Raw genomic sequence first — 22,199 nt, forward strand, 5'->3', positions numbered from 1 at the left:
TTGTAACCAGGGGTTAGTGTGGCCGGGATCCGGTCTCTGGGTCGACAGTAACTAGGTCGACACTATCTAGGTCGACCACTATTGGTCAACAGTAACTAGGTCGATAGGGTTTCTAGGTCGACAGGTCAAAAGGTCGACATGAGTTTTTCATTTTTCTCTTATTTTGAACCTTTTCATACTTAACGATCCACGTGGGCTACAATTGGGAACGGTAACCTGTGCCGAGCGAAGCGAGCCATGCGAGGGGACACGGTGCACTAATTGGGGCTGCTGGTCACTCTACGAAGAAAACAACACAAAAAACCCATTAAAAAACTCATGTTGACCTTTTGACCTAGAACATGTCGACCTAGACACCCTGTCGACCTAGCATCCCTGTCGACCTAGTTACTGTCAACCAATAGTGGTCGACCTAGACACTGTCGACCTAGTTACTATCTACCTTCCATACCACACCCAGTTTGGCCACAGATCTCACAGAGGGTTTTCCTGGTAGGCTGAAGGTCTCCTTAATGTCTTTTTCAAAAATGTTTGCATCATTGTGCTCTGGACCAGGCGGCGTGGCGGCCAGTCATGGCCTATTATTTGCCAGCCCCGACATTGGTCTGCTTCATGGTGGCTGGCCACTCCTCTGGGACCAGCCAACTTACTAAACCTATATATTGGTAGATGCTCAATTAGCTTAGTGATATCATTCAGGTGCTCGAAAGGGAGGGGTATTTCTAAGCAAGAGAAAAAGGCATTTGTTTCCCCCAGCACCCTGAATGATAACCGTAATCAGATATAAATTCCACATAATAATAGAATTCAGAGATCGTCGTTACACATATTTGCGCAAATGTGTGAATAAGCCCCAAAGCCGCATCAAGGCGTCTCTGTATATTTGGGGTCCCTAGCGCTATATCTAGGTGCAGGGTGTGGCACCCCAAAACACCAGCATAAGCCAGAAAGCCCAGTGTAGCATACCAGTGAAAAAACTATAGTGTTAATAAATTAGTATTTAGGAAGCCGAAGCTATAGAGAAAGTGATACAAAAATGAAATGTAATTAAAATAGAGAAATAGTGTTAAAAAATTAATAAGTGAAAAGTGTTAATAGAATGTAAAGGTATGCCACACTAAGGCCATCCAGCTCAGCCAGTCCAGAGGCACCACACCTCACACCTCCTAAACACTAATTTATTAACACTATAGTTTTTTCACTGGTATGATACGCTGGGCTTTCTGGCTTATGCTGGTGTTTTGGGGTGCCACACCCTGCACCTAGATATAGCGCTAGGGACCCCAAATATACAGAGACGCCTTGATGCGGCTTTGGGGCTTATGCACACATTTGCGCAAATATGTGTAACGAAGATCTCTGAATTCTATTATTATGTGGAATTTATATCTGGTTACGGTTATCATTCAGGGTGCTGGGGGAAACAAATGCCTTTTTTTCTAACTTACTAAACCTGCAGCACAGAGCTGTTCTTGGTTGGTCCATCCCTTCCCGTCACCATGCAGCAGGTGGTTACAGATGCAACCAACAATGGCCCTCATTCCGAGTTGTTCGCTCGTTAGTTTTCTTCGCATCAGTGCGATAAGTCGCAAACTGCGCATGCGCAATGTTCACCGTGCGCCTGCGCCAAGTAAATTTGCTAAACAGTTTGGTATTTTACTCACAGCCTAACGAAGATATTTCTACGTTCTGGTGATCGTAATGTGATTGACAGGAAGTGGGTGTTTCTGGGCGGAAACTGGCCGTTTTATGGGTGTGTGTGAAAAAAACGCTGCCGTTTCTGGGGAAAACGCGGGAGTGGCTGGAGAAACGGGGGAGTGTCTGGGTGAACGCTGGGAGTGTTTGTGACGTCAAACCAGGAACGAAACTGACTGAACTGATCGCAGTGTAGGAGTAAGTGTGGAGCTACTCAGAAACTGCTAAGAACTGTCTATTCGCAATTCTGCGAATCTTTCGTTAGCAATTCTGCAAAGCTAAGATTCACTCCCAGAGGGCGGCGGCTTAGCGTGTGCAAAGCTGCTAAAAGCAGCTAGCGAGCGAACAACTCGGAATGAGGGCCAATATTCTACAGATACCACTACATTGTACGTGCTGTATTTCTGAACAGCAGTGGTTCTCAATAGTTTTCCACCTTGGTTCCCCCCTTCTCCCACCCCCATAGCCTACTTGCAGAACAATACAGTTCATGGAATTTAATTGGCATTAAATAAGCTATAGTCCACACATCTGCTTTCTTTTACAGGGATAGACTTTTTGATTTTATGACCAGTGTTGTACAGTGACGCATTGGGGCTAGAGATGAACAGGACACTGCTCCCCCTACATGTCTTATTATCACCTGGATGTTCCGTACCCATCCCGCCATTACAGAAAGATGTTCCTGTAGCCCTGAATATCACAGTGAGCACCCCAGGGGATACTAGTGACCCACCTCTGTAAAGGAGAGAGTTGGTTCTCCATTGTGTCCAATACATTATGGACAGTATAACATATCAGGTGAAGATCTTGGGGACTAGATCAGGGCCAGAATAACAATGGGGCAAAGGGTATGATAGCCCCAGGCCTTCTCATAAACACAGGCCCATCCCAATGACAGCATGATAATGAGCAGACGTCCATCTGCCCACAGTTGGTCATTAATTAAAAATGTTAAAGTTGTATGTCTAATTTTGAGGCAATTACTCAACTTTTATATAATTAGGAAGACAATGGGGCTGATAGTGTGTGTGTGGGGGTAAACACGCCCCCACATGGCACTTACCCCACCTACACAGCACAGGTCACACCCACACATCACTGGCCACACCCACATGGCACTGGTCACACCCACACATCACTGGCCACATCCACATGGCACTGATCAAGACCACGTGGCACTGGTCAAGACCACACAGCACAGGTCACACCCACACATCACTGGCCACACCCACATGGCACTGGTCAAGACCACATGGCACTGGTCAAGACCACACAGCACTGGTCACACCCACACATCACTGGCCACACCCACATGGCACTGGTCACACCCACACATCACTAACCACATCCACATGGCACTGGTCAAGACCACACAGCACAGGTTACACCACATGGCACTAGCCTACCCACATGGTACTGGTCACACCCACATGGCACTGGTCTCGTACACACACACACACTACTGGTCATGCCCACATGACACTGACCCCGCCCACACAGCACAGGTCACACCTCCTCTGCTTCCCTCAATAGTCTCTTGCTTATCTTCTGCCGCAGGTCCATGTCTGTGGCCTTTAATACGGCCCAGGAATAGACAGAGATGTGTCACCTCAAGCTGACATTTGTACATTACGGAAATGTGTCAACTGCTAAATAACCAGACTGACAAGTGTAACATTCTAATGATCAGATTACATGAGCGGCGACACAGTGATGACAGCAGGGAGAAGTTCTGGTCGCTGCAGAGTGTTAGCGGTGTCCTGAAGATATCCACGGCTTATACTATCAAGCCCGGCCCCTGCACCGTGCTACCGGTGACGTGTGCAGAGTGCAGTGCAGCTGGTCTAGGGGTGTGTCAGATTTCCATTCGGTTCAAAATCAAATTTAAAAAATCGATAATCATTGATAAAAATCGATAAAACCAGATAAAATACGGTAACGTAATTTTTGCAATCCAAAACCCAATTTTCATATTTAAAAATCTGAATTCCGAACCGCTGGAAGATTCAAACCGGGACTCGCTGCAGATCGGATCTCCTCGGGGGGGATCCAGACCGGGTTTTGGTTAGGTTTCGGAACCACGAAATTGGTGTGGATCCGGGTTTCTGGAGAACGTAACCGCACATCTCTGGCAGGAACTGCACTGGGGATTAGCAATGTCTGAAGCAGAAGGCACCAGATACCTTTGCGGGTTGTACAAATACTAAGTGTCGGAGAGCGCGATTCCTGTGACAGTTATATTAACATAAATATGCATTGCAATCAGGCTACCATGCCATTAGTCACTGATTAATAGCTACATACATTATCGAAGTCCCCCAGATACCCAATCCCTAACTTATGGCTTCCAGTTCCACGCTCCGAGTATCAATCTGCTTGATTGTATTTGTAATTGAAGAATTACAAGTTTTGTTAAAATAGTTAGTGAACGCTGGAGCAAAGGGCTCGGTTTAATCAATAAAGATAGCTGTATGGCATTGATTATAATCTTCAGCTATAAAAATCTAATTACTTACCTCGGGAATGATCAGTGGGTATGAAATGAAGAGGTCAGGACGGGTCAATAATTATTTTAAATAAACTTATGTCTCCATTTTTCAAACCTAGAACATGCACCACGCTTCTAAATGGTTGTATTTTACTAGTCGGAATGGACGTATTAATGTGTCATCAAAGGGTTTAATAGTAATTGGGTCAGCAACTTTAAGAAGTCTAGTCTTCAGGTTGTCGGCATTACCATTTATATCCCAAATAAATCAATAGCAGGTTCATGCTTCCGTAGCTCAATCAGAACAGACCGTTCCGCGTCAGCCAGACTCCATTCCTTTTACCCATTAACGCTATATCTCATGCTAATTATGGTGGCTCAGGCACATGTTCTATAAACAACAGATATAATAACTCTGTAATGCGGAATTAAAGCACTAGTGTTGTGTATGGAGAAAAGAGAGACTACGAAACCCACTTTTCTACAGATGACAAGTTATGCAACTTTTAACGCACTTGAATTGGGATTAATAATGGAGAAATTTGCATGCTAGCTCCATTTCCGCAGTCATATTCATTAGTTTTCAACCTTTACCTAAATGATTCTGGGGGGAGAGTTATCAAAGATTGGAGAGAGTTAAAGTACCAACCAATCAGCTCCTAACTGCCATGTTACAGGCTGAGTTTGAAAAAGGACAGGAACTGATTGGTTGGTATTTTATCTCTCTCCAAGCTTTGATACATCACCCACACTATGAGTTATCATTACACGAATTAGATACTTGTTACCTAACATGGCAATTGAGGTCATTTTGATGTCTGGAGAATGAACGTCATCTGCTGCGTTGTGGTCTCTTCATGAAGGATGCAAAACCATTGTTGAGGTTGTCTCGACAGTAGCACTTTTTTGGACGTGCTCTCTGCTGCCCAGGATTTGGTGAAGGTACAGCTCAATAGGGGGGGCTTCATAAATACCCCTGTATGCTATTTACTGTGCCTTCCTGGAAGGTCATTTTGGGTACGCATTTTATTTGGAAAAATATCACTGTAAGAATAAATTTGTATAAGTCTGCACTATGATTCCCCATTATTTGTCTTACATGTACCTTGATTGAGGACTTTGACAGAAACTACAAATGGTGGGGACGACTTATTACAAGGATTTTTCCAGTGTTTGAAACTTTCGGGAGGAGACCAGATAAGAAATTCATCACATTTTTGACTGTTTGATTCATAGACTCCATATTGGACAATCCAGGCTCAAACTAAGAGATTTCTGTTTGGGAAAAAGTGTTGGGAAGAATATATCCCCCATAAGATTTTATCCTTTAAAATTAGAAGGATTTATTTGTAGTTTTATTTACGAGACATCGAATAAGGAGTGTCATATACTTTCTTCTGTGCGCAGGAACTGTCTATTTATTTGTATTATAATTCTGTGATTGGTGTAGTCACCCTTAGTTCCAGCAGCCAGTTCACCAGCAAGGAGCGCAGGTGGTAATCTTGTTTTTTCTTCATTGTTGAGGTTGTCTCGACAGTAGCACTTTTTTGGACGACCACTCCATAACTTGTCAGCCACAGTCCGTTTCTCGGAATTTGGAAATTAGGCACCTGACAGTGTTATGTGAAACTGGAGGTCTTTCTGGGTGCCGGTTGTTAAAATCTGCAGCTATGACATGAAAACTTTGGGGGTCATTCCGAGTTGTTCGCTCGCAAGCGGATTTTAGCAGATTTGCTCATGCTAAGCCGCCGCCTACTGGGAGTGAATCTTAGCATCTTAAAATTGCGAACGATGTATTCGCAATATTGCGATTACACACCTCGTAGCAGTTTCTGAGTAGCTCCAGACTTACTCGGCATCTGCGATCATTTCAGTGCTTGTCGTTCCTGGTTTGACGTCACAAACACACCCAGCGTTCGCCCAGACACTCCCCCGTTTCTCCGGCCACTCCTGCGTTTTTTCCGGAAACGGTAGCGTTTTTTCCCACACTCCCATAAAACGGCCTGTTTCCGCCCAGTAACACCCATTTCCTGTCAATCATATTACGATCGCCAGAACGAAGAAAAAGCCGTGAGAAAAAATCCTAACTGCATAACAAATTTACTTGGCGCAGTCGCAGTGCGGACATTGCGCATGCGCATTAAGCGGAAAATCGCTGCGATGCGAAGATTTTTACCGAGCGAACAACTCGGAATGACCCCCTTTGTTCTCCAGACATCAAAATGACCTCAATTCTCTCCTCTTTTGTCAAAGCCATCTTCAGGGGATCAGTATGAGATCCCGGCGGTCAGGAGACCGATGCCGGGATCCCGTCAGTGAGCATAGCGTGTCCTCTCGTAGGCTCGCTGCGCTAGCAACACTTCTATTTCAGGTTTCTATTCCCCTCCGGGAGGTGGCGTAGACCACCACCCTAGAGGGGTAACCAGCTGGCGCTCAGGATTCCGACCTCCCTTTCCATTTGAAAAACTGACTTACATTCAAGATGGCCAATTTCAAGATGGCGCCCATGTTCGGTACATACCCTAAAAGATATCCCACCTCACCCATACCTTACTGGAGTATTCAGTTTTCCCATTTCCTGCACAGTTTTTGAAACAAAAGGGTGTACTGCCACTTCTGAATCACCCTGTACATTGTTATAGCAATATATATTAGTACTATTATATCTATCTATATATATATATATATATATATATATATATATATTCATATTCACAGATGTGTCCTCATATGCCAACCTTCTATACGCCATACAGCGTGAGATGGCCAGCGCTACGGAGATACTTCAGGCTAAGTAGCAGATGTTGTATCTTAGTGGCATTGCAGATCACAGTCCACCAGTGACGCTGGGCTGCGCCTGTAACCGCGCAGGAATTGGTTTTAAAAATGTACATAGTTTCACATGAACAACAGCGGAATTTGGCGTGAGGAGAGGCCACGGCGGCTTGCAGCAGAGCCCTTGTTACACAGATTCGGACTCAGTTGCACACAATGGGGGTCATTCCGAGTTGTTCGCTCGCAAGCTGCTTTTAGCAGCTTTGCACACGCTAAGCCGCCACCTACTGGGAGTGAATCTTAGCTAATCAAAGTTGCGAACGAAATATTAGCAGAATTGCGAATAGACATTTCTTAGCAGTTTCTGAGTAGCTTCAGACTTACTCTTCCAGTGCGATCAGTTCAGTGCTTGTCGTTCCTGGTTTGACGTCACAAACACACCCAGCGTTCGCCCAGACACTCCTCCGTTTCTCCAGCCACTCCCGCGTTTTTCCCAGAAACGGCAGCGTTTTTTCACACACACCCATAAAACTGCCAGTTTCCTCCCAGAAACACCCACTTCCTGTCAATCACATTACGATCACCAGAACGAAGAAAAAACCTTGTAATGCCGTGAGTAAAATTCCTAACTGCATAGCAAATTTACTTGGCGCAGTCGCAGTGCGGACATTGCGCATGCGCATTAGCGACTAATCGCTCCGTTGCGAGAAAAAAATAACGAGCGAACAACTCGGAATGACCCCCATTGTACAAATGTTGCACACCTATTGCCGCAGCAAGATTATAAGGACACATCTGTACTGTTTGTATACGCCACCACAATGTGATGCCTGAAGGCTACAATAAGACGACCCGTTACCTAAATACCACAAGCAGAAATTCAGGGGAAATAAATATGTTTAAATGAACTTTGCATTAACTGCTCATTGACTGTGATTAACTGTGATTCATGGCAGGCAATTAGAACTACAGACATAATAAATCTTGATTACGTACATCATTTGTAGGCAAGCATGAAACGCTATAGGATCACCTGTGCTGCGATACTGACGGCGTCATTAGGAAAGTTTTATAAACCACACAATAAAGTACTTTATAATTACATTTACATGCTTAGTATTACATACGGTATTGTCTGATTGTTGCTCACAGTGGCCCTTATTCCGAGTTGTTCGCTCATTATTTTTCTTCGCGTCGGTGCGATTAGTCACAAACTGCGCATGCGCAATGTTCGCAGTGCGTCTGCGCCAACTAAATTAGCACAAAAGTTTGTTATTTTACTCACGGCTTAACGAAGATTTTTCATCGTTCTGGTGATCGTTGTGTGATTGACAGGAAGTGGGTGTTTCTGGGCGGAAACTGGCCGTTTTATGTGTGTGCGCGAAAAAACGCTGCCGTTTCTGGGGAAAACGCGGGAGTGTCTGAAGAAACGGGGGAGTGTCTGGGCGAACGCTGGGTGTGTTTGTGACGTCAAACCAGGAACGAAACTGACTGAACTGATCGCAGATGCCGAGTAAGTCTGGAGCTACTCAGAAACTGCTAAGAAATTTCTATTCGCAATTCTGCTAGGCTAAGATTCACTCCCAGTAGACGGCGGCCTAGCGTGTGCAACTCGGAATGAGGGCCAGTATACATTATACAACAGACACAATATAAGGGACAACTAAAGTGGTTTGCAAGAGACAGACACCATGGGGCTAATTCTGTGGCTCCACGGGGGTAGGGAGGGGGGGGGGTTACCTTTAAGCACCACTTAGGAGGGATAGGGTTAGGCTGCAGGAGGGGGTAGGGGGGGGGGGGGGTTACTTTTAAGCACCACCTAGGAGGGATAGGGTTAGGCTGCAGGAGGGGGTAGGGGGGGGGGGGGGGTTACTTTTAAGCACCACCTAGGAGGGATAGGGTTAGGCTGCAGGAGGGGGTAGGGGGGGGGGTTACTTTTAAGCACCACTTAGGAGGGCTAGGGTTAGGCTGCAGGAGGGGGGGGGGGGGGTTAGGTTTAGGCTGCTGGAAAAGGGATTTAGGGGGCCATTGGGGGAAGGTAAGTGTACTTACCTCCCCTGTAGGGATTCTGAACATCGGGATGCTGCGGTTGGTATTCTGACTGCCAGGATCCCGAACACCAGCATTTCAATCACATCCCGGGACAACAGACGGTATCAGATTTGTTCTGGAGATGTGATGGGCGTTCCTGGGCGGTGACAGGGAGGTGTTGGGGCAATGCAAGCGGCTGCGCTCACAGACGCACAGCTACAGGCATAGGAGGCCACAGTCACCTGCCTTAGCACTGGTGCAGGTTTCGATGGTGTGACCGATGGTGGTGTCTAAGGACGCAACAATCGGTATTGGTGGGCGTCACAGTCCTTGCATTCGGCTGCACAGATGTGCACCAGGGAAGGAGATTGTAACGACATGTGCGTAAAGTCACTGATGGGCGACCGCCGTGCACTATGCGTGTGATTTAGAATCAGCCCCCAGTGTCTAGCAAAGGGGTGAAACAAATAAATCAGTAAATGGAGTAACAGAGATCTTTACATATATATTTGCGCAGGCTATTTTATATACAGCCACTTACTATGTACTGAATGCTGAGAATATACAGTATATGCTGTGTCAGAGCATTTTATACTGAACTTGTGTTGCAGCTGGTAATTGTGGTACCCCGAATATTATAAAAAAAGGGATCCCAAGTTATTTTTTATCTATCTATCTATCTATCTATCTATCTATCTATCTATCTATCTATCTATCTATCTATCTATCTATCTATCTATCTATGTATATATATATATATATATACACATACACACACACAGATGGGTCCATCGTTATCTTGACTAGTTTTCTGCGCCTAGGCACAACATGACTTACACCCCTTTTCCACTAGCTTTTAAAACACGGGTAAATGCGCAGGGGCGCGCATTAACCCGTGTTTTTCCCTAGTGGAAAAGGGTCCCCCTGCAAATTCCCGGATCAAGTGATCCAGGAATCCTACCCGGGTAGCTAGCCGGGTTGAACACGTGTTCAACACGGTAAGCTGTGTAGTGTGAACAGGAGCCACGTCGAGGTGACATGGCTCCCGTTCACAGTGTATTGGAGGGCAGCGCTGGGAGATCATGTGATCTCCCAGCGCCGCCCCTGCCGCGTCACTAGCAGCGTCAACAACCCAGCAATATGCCGGGTTGGTGAGCGCTGTTGGAAAGGGGGCTGTAGCACGGCAACATGGCTGAGACACGGCTGCGACCCGTGCTACACAGTGGAAAAGGGGTATTATTAGCATAAACCCATCATCTATTGTTCTCAGCTGCAATACAATACAGGGGATTAAGTCATTACAGCAGGGGATTAAGGGGGTCATTCCGAGTTGTTCGCTAGCTGCTTTCGGTCGCAGCGCAGCGATCAGGCAAAAAATCGGCACTTCTGCGCATGTGTATGCTGCACAATGCGCACGCGCTTCGTACTATTACAACGAACAATGTAATTTCACACAAGGTCTAGCGAAGTATTTCAGTCACACTGCTGGCCGCAGAGTAATTGACAGGAACTGGGCGTTTCTGGGTGGCAACTGAACGTTTTCAGGGACTGTTCGGAAAAACGCAGGCGTGCCATATAAAAACGCAGGCGTGGCTGGGGAAACGGAGGCATGGCTGGCCGAACGCAGGGCGTGTTCGTGACATCATACCAGGAACTGAACAGTCTGAAGTGATCGCAAGCGCTGAGTAGGTCTGGAGCTACTCTGAAACTGCACAAAAATTCTTTGTCGCCGCTCTGCGATCCTTTCGTTTGCACTTCTGCTAAGCTAAAATACACTCCAGTGGGAGGCGGCATAGCGTTTGCACGGCTGCTAAAAACAGCTAGCGAGCGAACAACTCGGAATGAGGGCCTAAGTCCGACTGGTCAGTCCCAGTTAATCCTATTAGAGGTCAAGATAAATGTGGACCCATCTGTATGTATATATATATATATATATATATATATATATATATTAGCCATCCTGCATATCCCTGTGTAAGATAGGTCAGGGCTGAGCTGGGAATGACCATGTCAGGCTAGCTGAGGCTTCTGATGAGTTTGGTACCACTAGAAGACGAGTTACCACCCCTGGCCAGCAATAGCTCTGACCCGGGAAATCCTTGTGACATAATTGGCTCCCCGGGTGGCAGGGCAGAGTGGCCAGGGGGCGTGCTGTCCCTGAGGGGATGGTAGATGCTAGATCCAAGTGGCCCAAAGGACCTATGATGTCAGGGGAGGAGCCACATCACCAGGGGGAGGAGCTAGGCCAGCGTGATAGTTTCTCTACTATCAACGTCACCAACTACTACCTTTAGTAATCCGGTGGTGAGCGAAGTGAGCCACCGAGCCCGAAGCGTGGCGAGGGTACAATTCGGGTACCCTGTGCAGCCGTGGCTCCTCCCCCTGGTGATGTGGATCCGCCCCTGTGATGTCAGAGGTCCCTTACCCAACTTGGATTTAGAACCAACCCTGAGGAGACAGGAGACAGTCACCGTCAGGGGCTCCAGGAGCAGGGGCAGCTCAGCAGGCATCGGGCGGAGGCCTTCATAAGGTGGTCCCAGCGCGGTGACGGGGAAAGCCGGTGTGCAGCTGATGCTGGAGGGAGGAAATATGCCTCGGGCTGTGCTGAGGGCCGCTCACCTGGGAACTGGACGGGAGACACCGTGGAGTTAGAGGTGGCGCTCGGAGAGCAAGAGACCCAAGGGGCCCTTGCTGAGGATCCCGCTGCATGGCCAGAGGCGCTACCTTCCCCCAACTGTACCGCCATCATTGTGGTGCCGGTGACCGGAGCCAGCAGCGCTGTGAGGACTACACCAGAGAAACTGCGGGCACCTCTGAGGACGCTTTCCTGCTTAAGGACCCCGCGGAAAGGAGAGGACCCCTGTGAGAGAATGGGCTGTCCGCATCAATGCCTGTCCGCATGGGAGTACCCAGGATTCGGAAGTGGCAGCAGCAGCGTTGAGGAAGGAGGCCGGTGGGAGGGATAGAGAGCCGACAGACAACCCCGCGCTGACAGGAACTGGCAGGCAGAGCCAAGAATGACACATCGGCGTCAGGACCCCGAGTAAGCCCCGTGGAGCAGACGGCTGTGGGAACCGGGAAGGTAAGGATGGCCATTGGGAAAATGTCATGTGCCCATCGATGGTTGCATATTACGCAATTCATGAGCATTGATGGTTACACAACCCAATGGTCATCTCTGTGCTCTCACTGACTAGCCCTGGGGGTGGGGCTTTGTGGGGGTGGAGCTATGCACCCTGTATATGCACTCTGTAGGCGGAATGGGAAAGGATCATTGGGTGGTTCAATGCCATCGATGGCGGAAAACCATCTTGTTTTCCCCCCCACCAATGGCAAAAGTATTCAACATTGAACATAAATCGTCAATGATTGTGAATCATCGATGGCCATCCATACAAGAAGGACCCCTGACAGAGAACAGCAAATATCTTGGCGGCATTGGAGAAGACCCTGGACAAAGAGCGCAGCCGACGCGGTGATCAGCATCAAGGGCAGCAAAGACTTCAGGAGGAATCAAAGGTGGCAGAAGAGCCTTCGATTTTCTTTTTGCTCGGCAGCGAGAAGCCTTGGAACTATCTTAGCACAAACTTTTGTTATGTTAAGATCTTGAAGCAAAACTTACCTGGTTATTTCCTTGTCGATGTTTGCTGTATAGTCTTGTGCTTACGCAGTATAGTCTTGTTCTTCAATAGCCACACCTGTGTATCTCGTAGATTGCCCCTCTGATCTCTCTCCTCTCTCTCCTTCCTCCAGGGTATTCCTCTGTCTGAGCGCATTCCCTCATTAGAGATACAGTGGGCGGTATTCAAATGATATATCACGCCCAATCTCCTGTCTAAAATCATCCCTGTTATAGCGCCTATCGTGCCCATAGTAATCAGGTTCAGCTGCGTAAAGGGTTGGGCGCCTGGCTACCCCGATGGTAGTGCGCTGAAATGATTATATCACGCCCGTCAGCAGAAACAGAACGGGTGTGGAAGGGGGTGGAAAGAATTGAATACCGCCCATTATGTCTATTAGCAGAGTGATGGCTGCAGTGCACACCTGTAGTGTCAGGCCGCACTGGAATACTGGTCCACTGTCTCCTCATACCAGGCACGCTGGCTACAGTAGGTACCCGGAGCGGAGACTGGCTGCTCCCTAATACAGATGACTATCTTAGGACAATGGAATTGGTTTAGTAACCCATTGGGAAGTACAGGTGCCATTGTTTTTTTCTATGTGTACTGACTGACTATGTATTTTTGTATTCAGGTGGATCTCCAGGGATAGGCAGCTTGTGGAATAGGGTAACACTATGGTAAAATGTCCTCTTTACTCCCCTGTATCTAGTAAGTTATTTGTGGGTGTTTCACCATCCCATGGGACCCCAGGATCATTGTATAACAGGCTCTGATCAGCTCCACTGGATAAGAGCAGAGACTTCAGAGTTGCTGACCTACTGTAGGCTGCCAGGGAAGGGGGTAAGTACTGAAGGCAAAACCTGGATGGACAGCCATGTGCCCTGTGCAATCAGGTGGTTTATTCAAACCCATGCACACGCCGGCTCTCATTCAAGACTATCTGTATAAGGAGTGCGCAGCCACACGTGCCCCGGCCGCTATGCCGCGCATATCGTAGCAAGGATGTAAAAGGTCACATCTGTATCTAGCGCAGTCTTTGAAATTACAGATGCTGGTTGATTGTTTTGGGCAACTTCTCCCCTTTATCTCTCTCCAAGGCTTGATACATCTTCCCCTCGATCTCCACACAGCCCTTCTTATTGTGCAAAAAGTCTATTGGACCACTGGAGAAATCATCAGACGGAGCACTGATCTTCCTGTAATATAATCCGATCCAATTACTTCCTGGCAACACCACGTCACGACCATCTACCGGCCAGGTAACCTCGGACCAGAGAATTAATAACCACCTATCCATTTCCTTCCACCCCCCACCCCAGCTCTCATTGTGTATCACCCTCTCTTCTTTAGATTGTAAGCTGTCACGAGCAGGACCCTCTTCCCTTATGTTCTTCTCCTCTCACTATCCACGTCACCAACATAGCTATGTCCTGCACCTCCTCCGTCGTCACCTCATGCTGATCCGCTCCCTGTCCTGTCTGCTCATTTTGCAGTAAAAGCTCTGAAAAATGTAATTATCTGAGGTTTTCCGCATCATTTTAGGTTCCCCCGGATTGTATTTTCAGGGGCCAAATGCACCAATCTTGGGCCCGATAGCTAAAGCCACAATACTGAATCCATAATATGGAAATGTGGCGCAGAAAGGAGTAAGACGCCATTAACACGTGCAGCGCGATGGCCGCTCATGCGCAGTACACCTGGCGGTTCATAAACATGGAAGTGAGGAGACCGCTGTGACAGCTATCGCTGGGCTGTCCCGGAAACATTTTCAGGATGAATTCCGGTGGACACAAGTGCCGGAAAGCCGGTGACGGTGCAGGTTAATGATCACATTATACATATATACAAGCATTAACATACCTCACCCATAAAGTGAGATGTATCAAGCCTTGGAGAGAGATAAAGTAATACCTCCTAACTGTAACTGATAAAGTATCCGCTCTTGTCATTGTTTATACACAGCCTGTAACATGGCGGTTAGGAGCTGATTGGCTGGTACTTTATCTCTCTCCAAGGCTCAGTACCTCTCCTCCAGTATGAGGTTAGTCAGAAGAAATACACGAAGGGGGAAATTCAGACCTGATTGCTGGTGCACAAACAATTTGGATGCTGCTCAATCATACCTGGAGATAATTGTATATCAGGTGCTGGAAGGGGGAGGGGGTCACAGACAAAGAGCGGGGGGGGGGGGGGGGGGGTTGCAAATCCCTACCCCTAAATTCCCTTCCGCACACTGAAAATTACCTGTAACCATCCCTGAACCTATCTGGTAATAAAATTCAGAGAATTAGTCACAAATGTTTGCAAAGCATGTTTAGCTGCTGAGCCACTTCACGGCTTCTCCGATACAGCAGTCCTAACCTACATAATAGCAGTGCCCACATAGGGCCATGTAATTTGTCACAGTACGCCTCATGATAAAGGCAATTACTAAAACACTTCCAGACAGAGAGCTAACCTACCCAAGATCCACCCCCAAGATCTCCCATTGGCACCACAAGGAACATTATGCCTTCCAAATGCTGCTCCCATTCAATGCCTCTTGCACACAAGCAGACAAACAATTTGGAAGCTGCTCAATCATACCTGGAGATAATTGTATATCAGGTGCTGGAAGGGGGAGGGGTCACAGACAAACAACAGACAAGGGGGGGGGGTGCAAATCCCCACCCCTAAATTCCCTTCCGCACACTGAAAATTACCTGTAACCATCCCTGAACCTATCTGGTAATAAAATGAATTTTATTACCAGATAGGTTCAGGGATGGTCACAGGTAATTTTCAGTGTGCGGAACGGAATTTAGGAGTGGGGATTTGCACCTCCCTCTTGAATCCATTTGCACGGGCGATCGCAAGGAGATTGACAGGAAGAAGGCGTTTGCGGGTGGCCACTGACCGTATTCTGGGAGTGGTAGGAAAAACGCAGGCGTGTTCAAGCGTTTGCAGGGCGGGTGTCTGACGTCAATTCCGAGACCGGACAGGCTGATGTGATCGCAGCGGCTGAGTAAGTCCTGGGCTGCGCAGAGACTGCACAAGATCTGTTTGTACCGCTCGGCTGCACATGCGTTCGCACACTTGCAAAGCGAAAATACACTCCACTATAGGCGGCGACTATCTGATTGCAGGGCTGCAAAAATCACTACCAAGCGATTAGATCTGAATTACCACATGTAGCAAAGTGACAATTACAACCCCCCCCCCTCCTCACACACACTCTATAACATGCGAAAGAACAATTAAAGTTGATAATTTGTTGCACGTCTCTCAGCAGAACACAACAGTACACGATAACACTCTACCTGTAAAGTCCACTGGCCAGGTGGATGCTGGGAATCTGATGTAGCCGTGTCCTGGGAAGCGCGTTCCTTTGACATAGCGCGTTTCGCTGTGTATGGCTAGTGACGGCTCTGTCCTTTCCAGCTTGTACACTGGTAAAGGACCATTAAGCTTCGCAGGTGCGGACCAAGCAATCTTCATGACCGTGCCACTGATTCCCTCCACTAGTGGCGCATTTATTTCTCCTGGCGCTGGAAGACAGAAAGGTTAATTAGTAAACCCTGTTACATGCCCACAATCAGGTCTGTTCATCTCAAAATGTAACTGCAATTAGTTGATTGAGGCTTTCATTTTAGAAAGAAGCTCGGACAGTTAAATCAGGTGTTAGATTATATATGTACCAAGTACAATACAGTAATGACTATACATAGCACTATTGCCTCCATACATGGCGCAGTGCACGGAGGCGCTCTGATCATCGGGGTGTCGCTCCTCACCCCGTCTGCCGGCCGGGTTCTCTGTACTAGTCGTGCAGTCTGCGGGCAGATTTACATCAGGGTACAGCGACAGCACGGGATATTGCAATACCTCAACAATTGCAGAAATGATTGATTTGCATCCATTTGGCAATTTTAATACAGTGCATTAGCAAAATATCTGGGACCGAAGTTTCAAAAGTATTAATTAATATAAAAATCAAATAAATGCATCAATAAAGAAGCTTTCTAGTAGCTTTCATCTCTCAGATACATAGCTTTATCTTCTAGGCTCAATTCTGTCTTTTAGGAGAGTCTTTATACAATCCAGACTGATGCGCTGCGCATGGGTCCCGATTGTTGGCGCACAGAGTGACGGTACTGAGTCAGACGCACAATCTCTGCAATGAGTTAGAAATGTGCCGAGAGGTAATGAGAGGTGCTACCACGCAGGAAAAATAGAAAATGGAGATGCACACCTTAAATACTAAACTTTGCTAACAGGAATGATTACAATAGACTCTGCAATACAACAGAGTAAAATTGAGGCGCATAGCATAACTTTGGCCCACCAACCGCGACCAGTTGACCTCATCTGGTGGGTCCCTAACATTCCTAAGGTTCGCTCTAGGGGTGGCTAGGAGGGGGTTATTCAGACACACGGAAATACTGCATCTTTTGGGAAAGTGTTTGCATACAAAGACACTGAATTGCTCACAGTGGAGGCCATACTCAGAGACTCTGCACCTAGCATCGAGCTGGAGTAAGTTTTGGTGGTACGACTGATGGTGGCCTCTAAGTAGACACCAAGCTGTATTTCAGCATCTACAGACAATGAAAGCGGGCATCTCAGTCCTTGCACATTCAGCCACACGCCGGTACAGCAGGGAAGGACTTATAGCTGCATTAATATAAAGTTGCAGATGCTACAGCAGCAAAAGCTGCAGACATGGATGCTGCAGCGGCCAATTCAGAACCAGACCAACAGTGTCTATGTTTATTTTCATTGTCTTTGGATATGTCATATTGTAGCTCTGCACAGCAATTACAGTTATATATACAGTAAAGAGCTGATCTGTAGCATATCTAAGGGTGGCTCAAATATGCAATTCTGTCTGCTGGATATAAAGCCTAGAGAAATATAACAATGCATTTAGTGAAAGTTATTGAAAATCATGCCTAATGCCCCGCTATGCAAGGTATGGCTGACACGGTGCATCACTCTACAGCACATGCAGGGCAGCCCTCAGGGGGGGACTGTGGGGACTGGTGTCCAGGGCCCTTACAGAGAGGAGAGCCCACCCCTGGCTCTCTGTGAACAGTTCCTGTAGGTCCGCAACGCTCCACCTATATGTAACGTCGCAATGTATGACATCACATAGGGGTGGAGCAGTGTGGCTGAATTTTTTTTGGGGGGAGGGAGGGGCCCTGTCTATTTTGTCAGTCCCGGACCCCACAATTTCTAATGGCAGCCCTGAGCACATGCTATTCTACAGACAGACTACAATTCCCAGCAGCCTCAGCAGCTGCTCAAGAGGGCAGGAGAATATCACATTGCATCAGTGTCAGGTGATGAGGCAATTGACAGTCAGAAGCGAGGGGTAGTTGGTAACAGGGGACGGCATCATGAGTCCGTCCCACCTACCTCTATGACGGCATACAAGCCACTCGTTATGGGCATTGATATAGGTGGACCCTGAGACATGACTGTGTCGGCCGCTGCTGCTGGGAGCTGTCTACTGCTGCACAGATATATCGGCTTGTGGACTTAGAGGTAGTTGTTGTTTCCTCACACCAGACAATAGGAAAATTCAGTCAGCATACACAGTAATATGCACAACCAATAAAGCTAAGTTCCCTTTATTTTACTGGGCCTCTCTTATACCCCTTTTACACCACCTGAAATATCCCGGGATTTTGCACGGGAGCGCGCAAAACCCCGGGACTGCAGGCGGTATAAAAGGGTCCTCCTAAACCCCGGGTCCACTTTCCCGGGAATCCAACCCGGGTTGTACACAGGGTTGGACACGGGTAAGACCCGGGTAGGAAGCGGTGTAAATGGGTAAGCCGGGTCAGCCAACTCGGCACCCATTTACAGCATGGCAAACCTCTCGTACCGCAGTGTCCGGCGGGCAGTAGGGAGGCTGGGGGTCGCGGCGCATGCTGTCTATGCAGACAGCGGCGCCATGCTGGTTGCCATGCAGCGGCTGTGGACATGGCACATGCTGTCTATAGCAGCACCATGTCTGGTGCCTGGAAGCGCCGGAGGCTGGGGGCAGCACAGCAGCTTCCAGATTGCTGGGCGTGCCCACAGTATGACGCTCTGGAGCACTGGTCTGCAGGATTTCCCGGCGCTTGGAGATGACATCATCTCTAAGCGCCAGCCCACAAGACACTGCACTTGGGTGCAGTGTAAACGGTGCCGATCCGGGAATATCCCGGATCGGCACTGCGGTATAAATTGGGGGAGTCCCGGGTCTGACCCGGCTTGGAACCGTGTTCCAAATCCTGGGTCAGACCCGCAATTTTGGTGTAAAAGTGGTATTACATTGCAGTTATGTTCTAGCAGGCTTTTCAGGATTAGGTATATGAACACAGTTTACCGCGTCCCCTTATCTGATATAAACAAGATACCATAATTAGGCACTTCTATAAACACTAAAATATTAATAGATATTTCAGTACCCTTAGTACTATTATTCCACTTAATAACTCTTACCCCCACTCTCTGCTTAGAACTGATTACTAACAATATATAACAATGTAAGACAAATCGTTCACACTAAATACAGGTATGATCAAATTAGTCATGTCGTTACTCAGCTGTATCACTGATAAAGTCTACTCAGTAGGCCAATGGAACGTTGGTGCACTTATTTGGCATGTCTGAGGAAAACCCGGGTTTATTAGTAAACTGAACAACTAACAGTTAATTTCAAGTCTCAATCCTAGTCCCAAACTGCTAGATGAATAATACAATATATGGCCTCAGCAGCAGCTGTACTATAGCTCTGGCTGCCTTAGTATATTCAGTAGTTCTTGCTATACTCCTTTTTGGTAAAAGCGATATTAACCAGCAACAGCTTTGAGGGGAATCACGTTTGCTTGGCACGATCCTAATGGTAAGTCAATGTGGCAAAAACAGCTTACAGTACATGATGTCCAATGTGAACAGGCTGGATTGCTTTCCCTCATATATACATACTCTCTTTAAGTAGAGAAGTAAAGCTGCTGTTCTCAGCCTGTGAAGGGTCTGCTATAGTAAAATGTACTTCTGCTGGCTGAAGTCTCCTAGCTGTTCAGCACTGGACAGCTCCCAGACACCTCGGCAGCTTCAGTCTCCCCTGTCAGCTCTCCAGCAGCAGCAGCAGCCGGCTCAGGGCCTAATCTCAGCCTGTGAAGGGTCTGCTACAGTAAAATGTAGTTCTGCTGGCTGAAGTCTCCTAGCTGTTCAGCACTGGACAGCTCCCAGACACCCCGGCAGCTTCAGACTGTCCTGTCAGCTCTCCAGCAGCAGCAGCAGCCGGCTCAGGGCCTAATCTCAGCCTGTGAAGGGTCTGCTACAGTAAAATGTACTTCTGCTGGCTGAAGTCTCCTAGCTGTTCAGCACTGGACAGCTCCCAGACACCTCGGCAGTTTCAGTCTCTCCTGTCAGCTCTCCAGCAGCAGCAGCCGGCTCAGGGCCTAATCTCAGCCTGTGAAGGGTCTGCTACAGTAAAATGTAGTTCTGCTGGCTGAAGTCTCCTAGCTGTTCAGCACTGGACAGCTCCCAGACACCCCGGCAGCTTCAGTCTCTCCTGTCAGCTCTCCAGCAGCAGCAGCCGGCTCAGGGCCTAATCTCAGCCTGTGAAGGGTCTGCTACAGTAAAATGTAGTTCTGCTGGCTGAAGTCTCCTAGCTGTTCAGCACTGGACAGCTCCCAGACACCCCGGCAGCTTCAGTCTCTCCTGTCAGCTCTCCAGCAGCAGCAGCCGGCTCAGGGCCTAATCTCAGCCTGTGAAGGGTCTGCTACAGTAAAATGTAGTTCTGCTGGCTGAAGTCTCCTAGCTGTTCAGCACTGGACAGCTCCCAGACACCCCGGCAGCTTCAGTCTCTCCTGTCAGCTCTCCAGCAGCAGCAGCCGGCTCAGTACTAATTCAGCATGAGTTCCAATATTGCAAATATCCGCAAAACTACAACTCCTTCCACTAGCATGCGGAGGGCGCCCAGCACAAGGCAAGGCTGCTCCGGATGTCGGATGTCTCCCCCCCCCCCCCCCGTAAAATGCTAAACAGTGGAGCGCTTGCCTCTGTAGGGTAGCCCCTTGCCTACGCAGGCTAGCTGCGAAAGCAGGCACCAGGCTGCCATGTTTGGGTCACAGTGACGTCATGCAGCCGCCGCGGCCCGCCCCGCAAGCGGTCCTGACATACCTCCATTGTCCGGACACGCCTCTGTTGTCCAGACCGCGCCCCCCCAACGCCCCATCGATGCCCACAAAATGCTGTGACACTGCCCCATCACTGCCCCATGCTGGCAGTTAGAGTGCGATCGCATGCGCACAGCAGTGTGCACGCATGCGCAGAAGTGCGAAAAACGCTGAATAGCGATTTCTGAAATTCAGCGTATAAAGCGGAATTAGGGCCTCAGATTTTAGGGTCTGCCTATATCAATACCCATAAGGCGTGGTTCCTATGAGCACCTTCCTCTCAGCTCTCCCGAATGTCCGTCCTCATTACTCCTCACAGAACGCCTCAGCACAGCGCTGGTCCGCCCCGGCTCTCGGTTACCCCAGACTCTGCCCTGACCAAGTGCCATCAGCTTTCACCTATAACCGGCCTTACCACCTAAAGTTGATCATGTGCTGCGCTCCAGAGCGCAGCTGCTGGGACATGTGGTGCGCCTGTATGATAACGTGCTGTAGCGTGGTGGACAGTGTCAGCCGCAGTAACTTGAATAGCGGGGTAGTACATATGAAGAAAACAAGAAATGAAAGTTCCCTGAATGCGGGAAATCTCCTTAGTTATTGTTATTAGTTACAGCATCACTGACTGTTCCGTGAGCTGGGTTAGAGGGATGGCGATACCTCACCTCAATGCTTCGCTCAGGAGTATGGGGGTGATAGTTTGCCCTGGCATATAACACAAAGCCACAGTTTGAACACAAGTATATCCAAAGCAGTAACCACAAGAGAGTAGAGTCACAGACCAGGGGCAAAGAGTCCCAACAACTCTGCCTAATGATATAAAGACAAAGCAGAGAAGCACAGACATCCAGATGAGTGACTCCGTATTCAGTAAATGTCTCAGGACAACCTCTTTCAGCACATAAGACACTGGTTTCATTTCCCAAGTGCCGGCGCCGCCTACGTATACCGTACACGCCTGTTCTCTGCTCACCTCTATGTACTAGGAAGGTGCTGTAGCACTACGGGCATAGCCAGATGAATATAGCAATATATGCCCCCTGTAATAACTCTCCCATATGAAAATATAGAGATAAGTTTATTACACTCACCCGGCTGACAGTAGAAGCGGTGACGTGGGAAAGTGTTATAAATGTATTCTATTAGAATGTACATAACGTGTGAATGTAAATTATCCTGTGTAGGGGAATAATTAAAAATGCAGACTATTTACACCAGGTATAGGGAAACTAAAATAACCCATAACCCATAATACCTACCCACATACTGTATCTATATATATATATATATATCTTCCTCACTGACTGACTCATCACTAGTTCTCTTCCCTCGATATGTTAGGAAGATGAAATGTGACATAGGTATTCTTCAGGTGGGAAATACTGTAGGAAAACTACGTAAATAGGATTTTAATAAACCTCCCCTAAGGGG

The 22,199-nt window shown here is 47.8% G+C and overlaps 1 protein-coding gene across 1 annotated transcript in view; it reads right to left on the minus strand.

Annotated features, from left to right (window-relative positions):
* The window catches only part of USH2A (usherin), a 1,656,840-nt gene that overhangs the window by 1,120,239 nt on the left and 514,402 nt on the right, over nt 1-22,199 (minus strand). Inside the window, exon 20 of the mRNA XM_063919430.1 lies at nt 15,915-16,142. Within this exon, the coding sequence (XP_063775500.1) occupies nt 15,915-16,142 (228 nt within the window). The remainder of the gene's footprint in view (nt 1-15,914; nt 16,143-22,199) is intronic.

This window comes from Pseudophryne corroboree, chromosome 4 (genome assembly GCF_028390025.1).
Source record: "Pseudophryne corroboree isolate aPseCor3 chromosome 4, aPseCor3.hap2, whole genome shotgun sequence".
NCBI lineage: Eukaryota > Metazoa > Chordata > Amphibia > Anura > Myobatrachidae > Pseudophryne > Pseudophryne corroboree.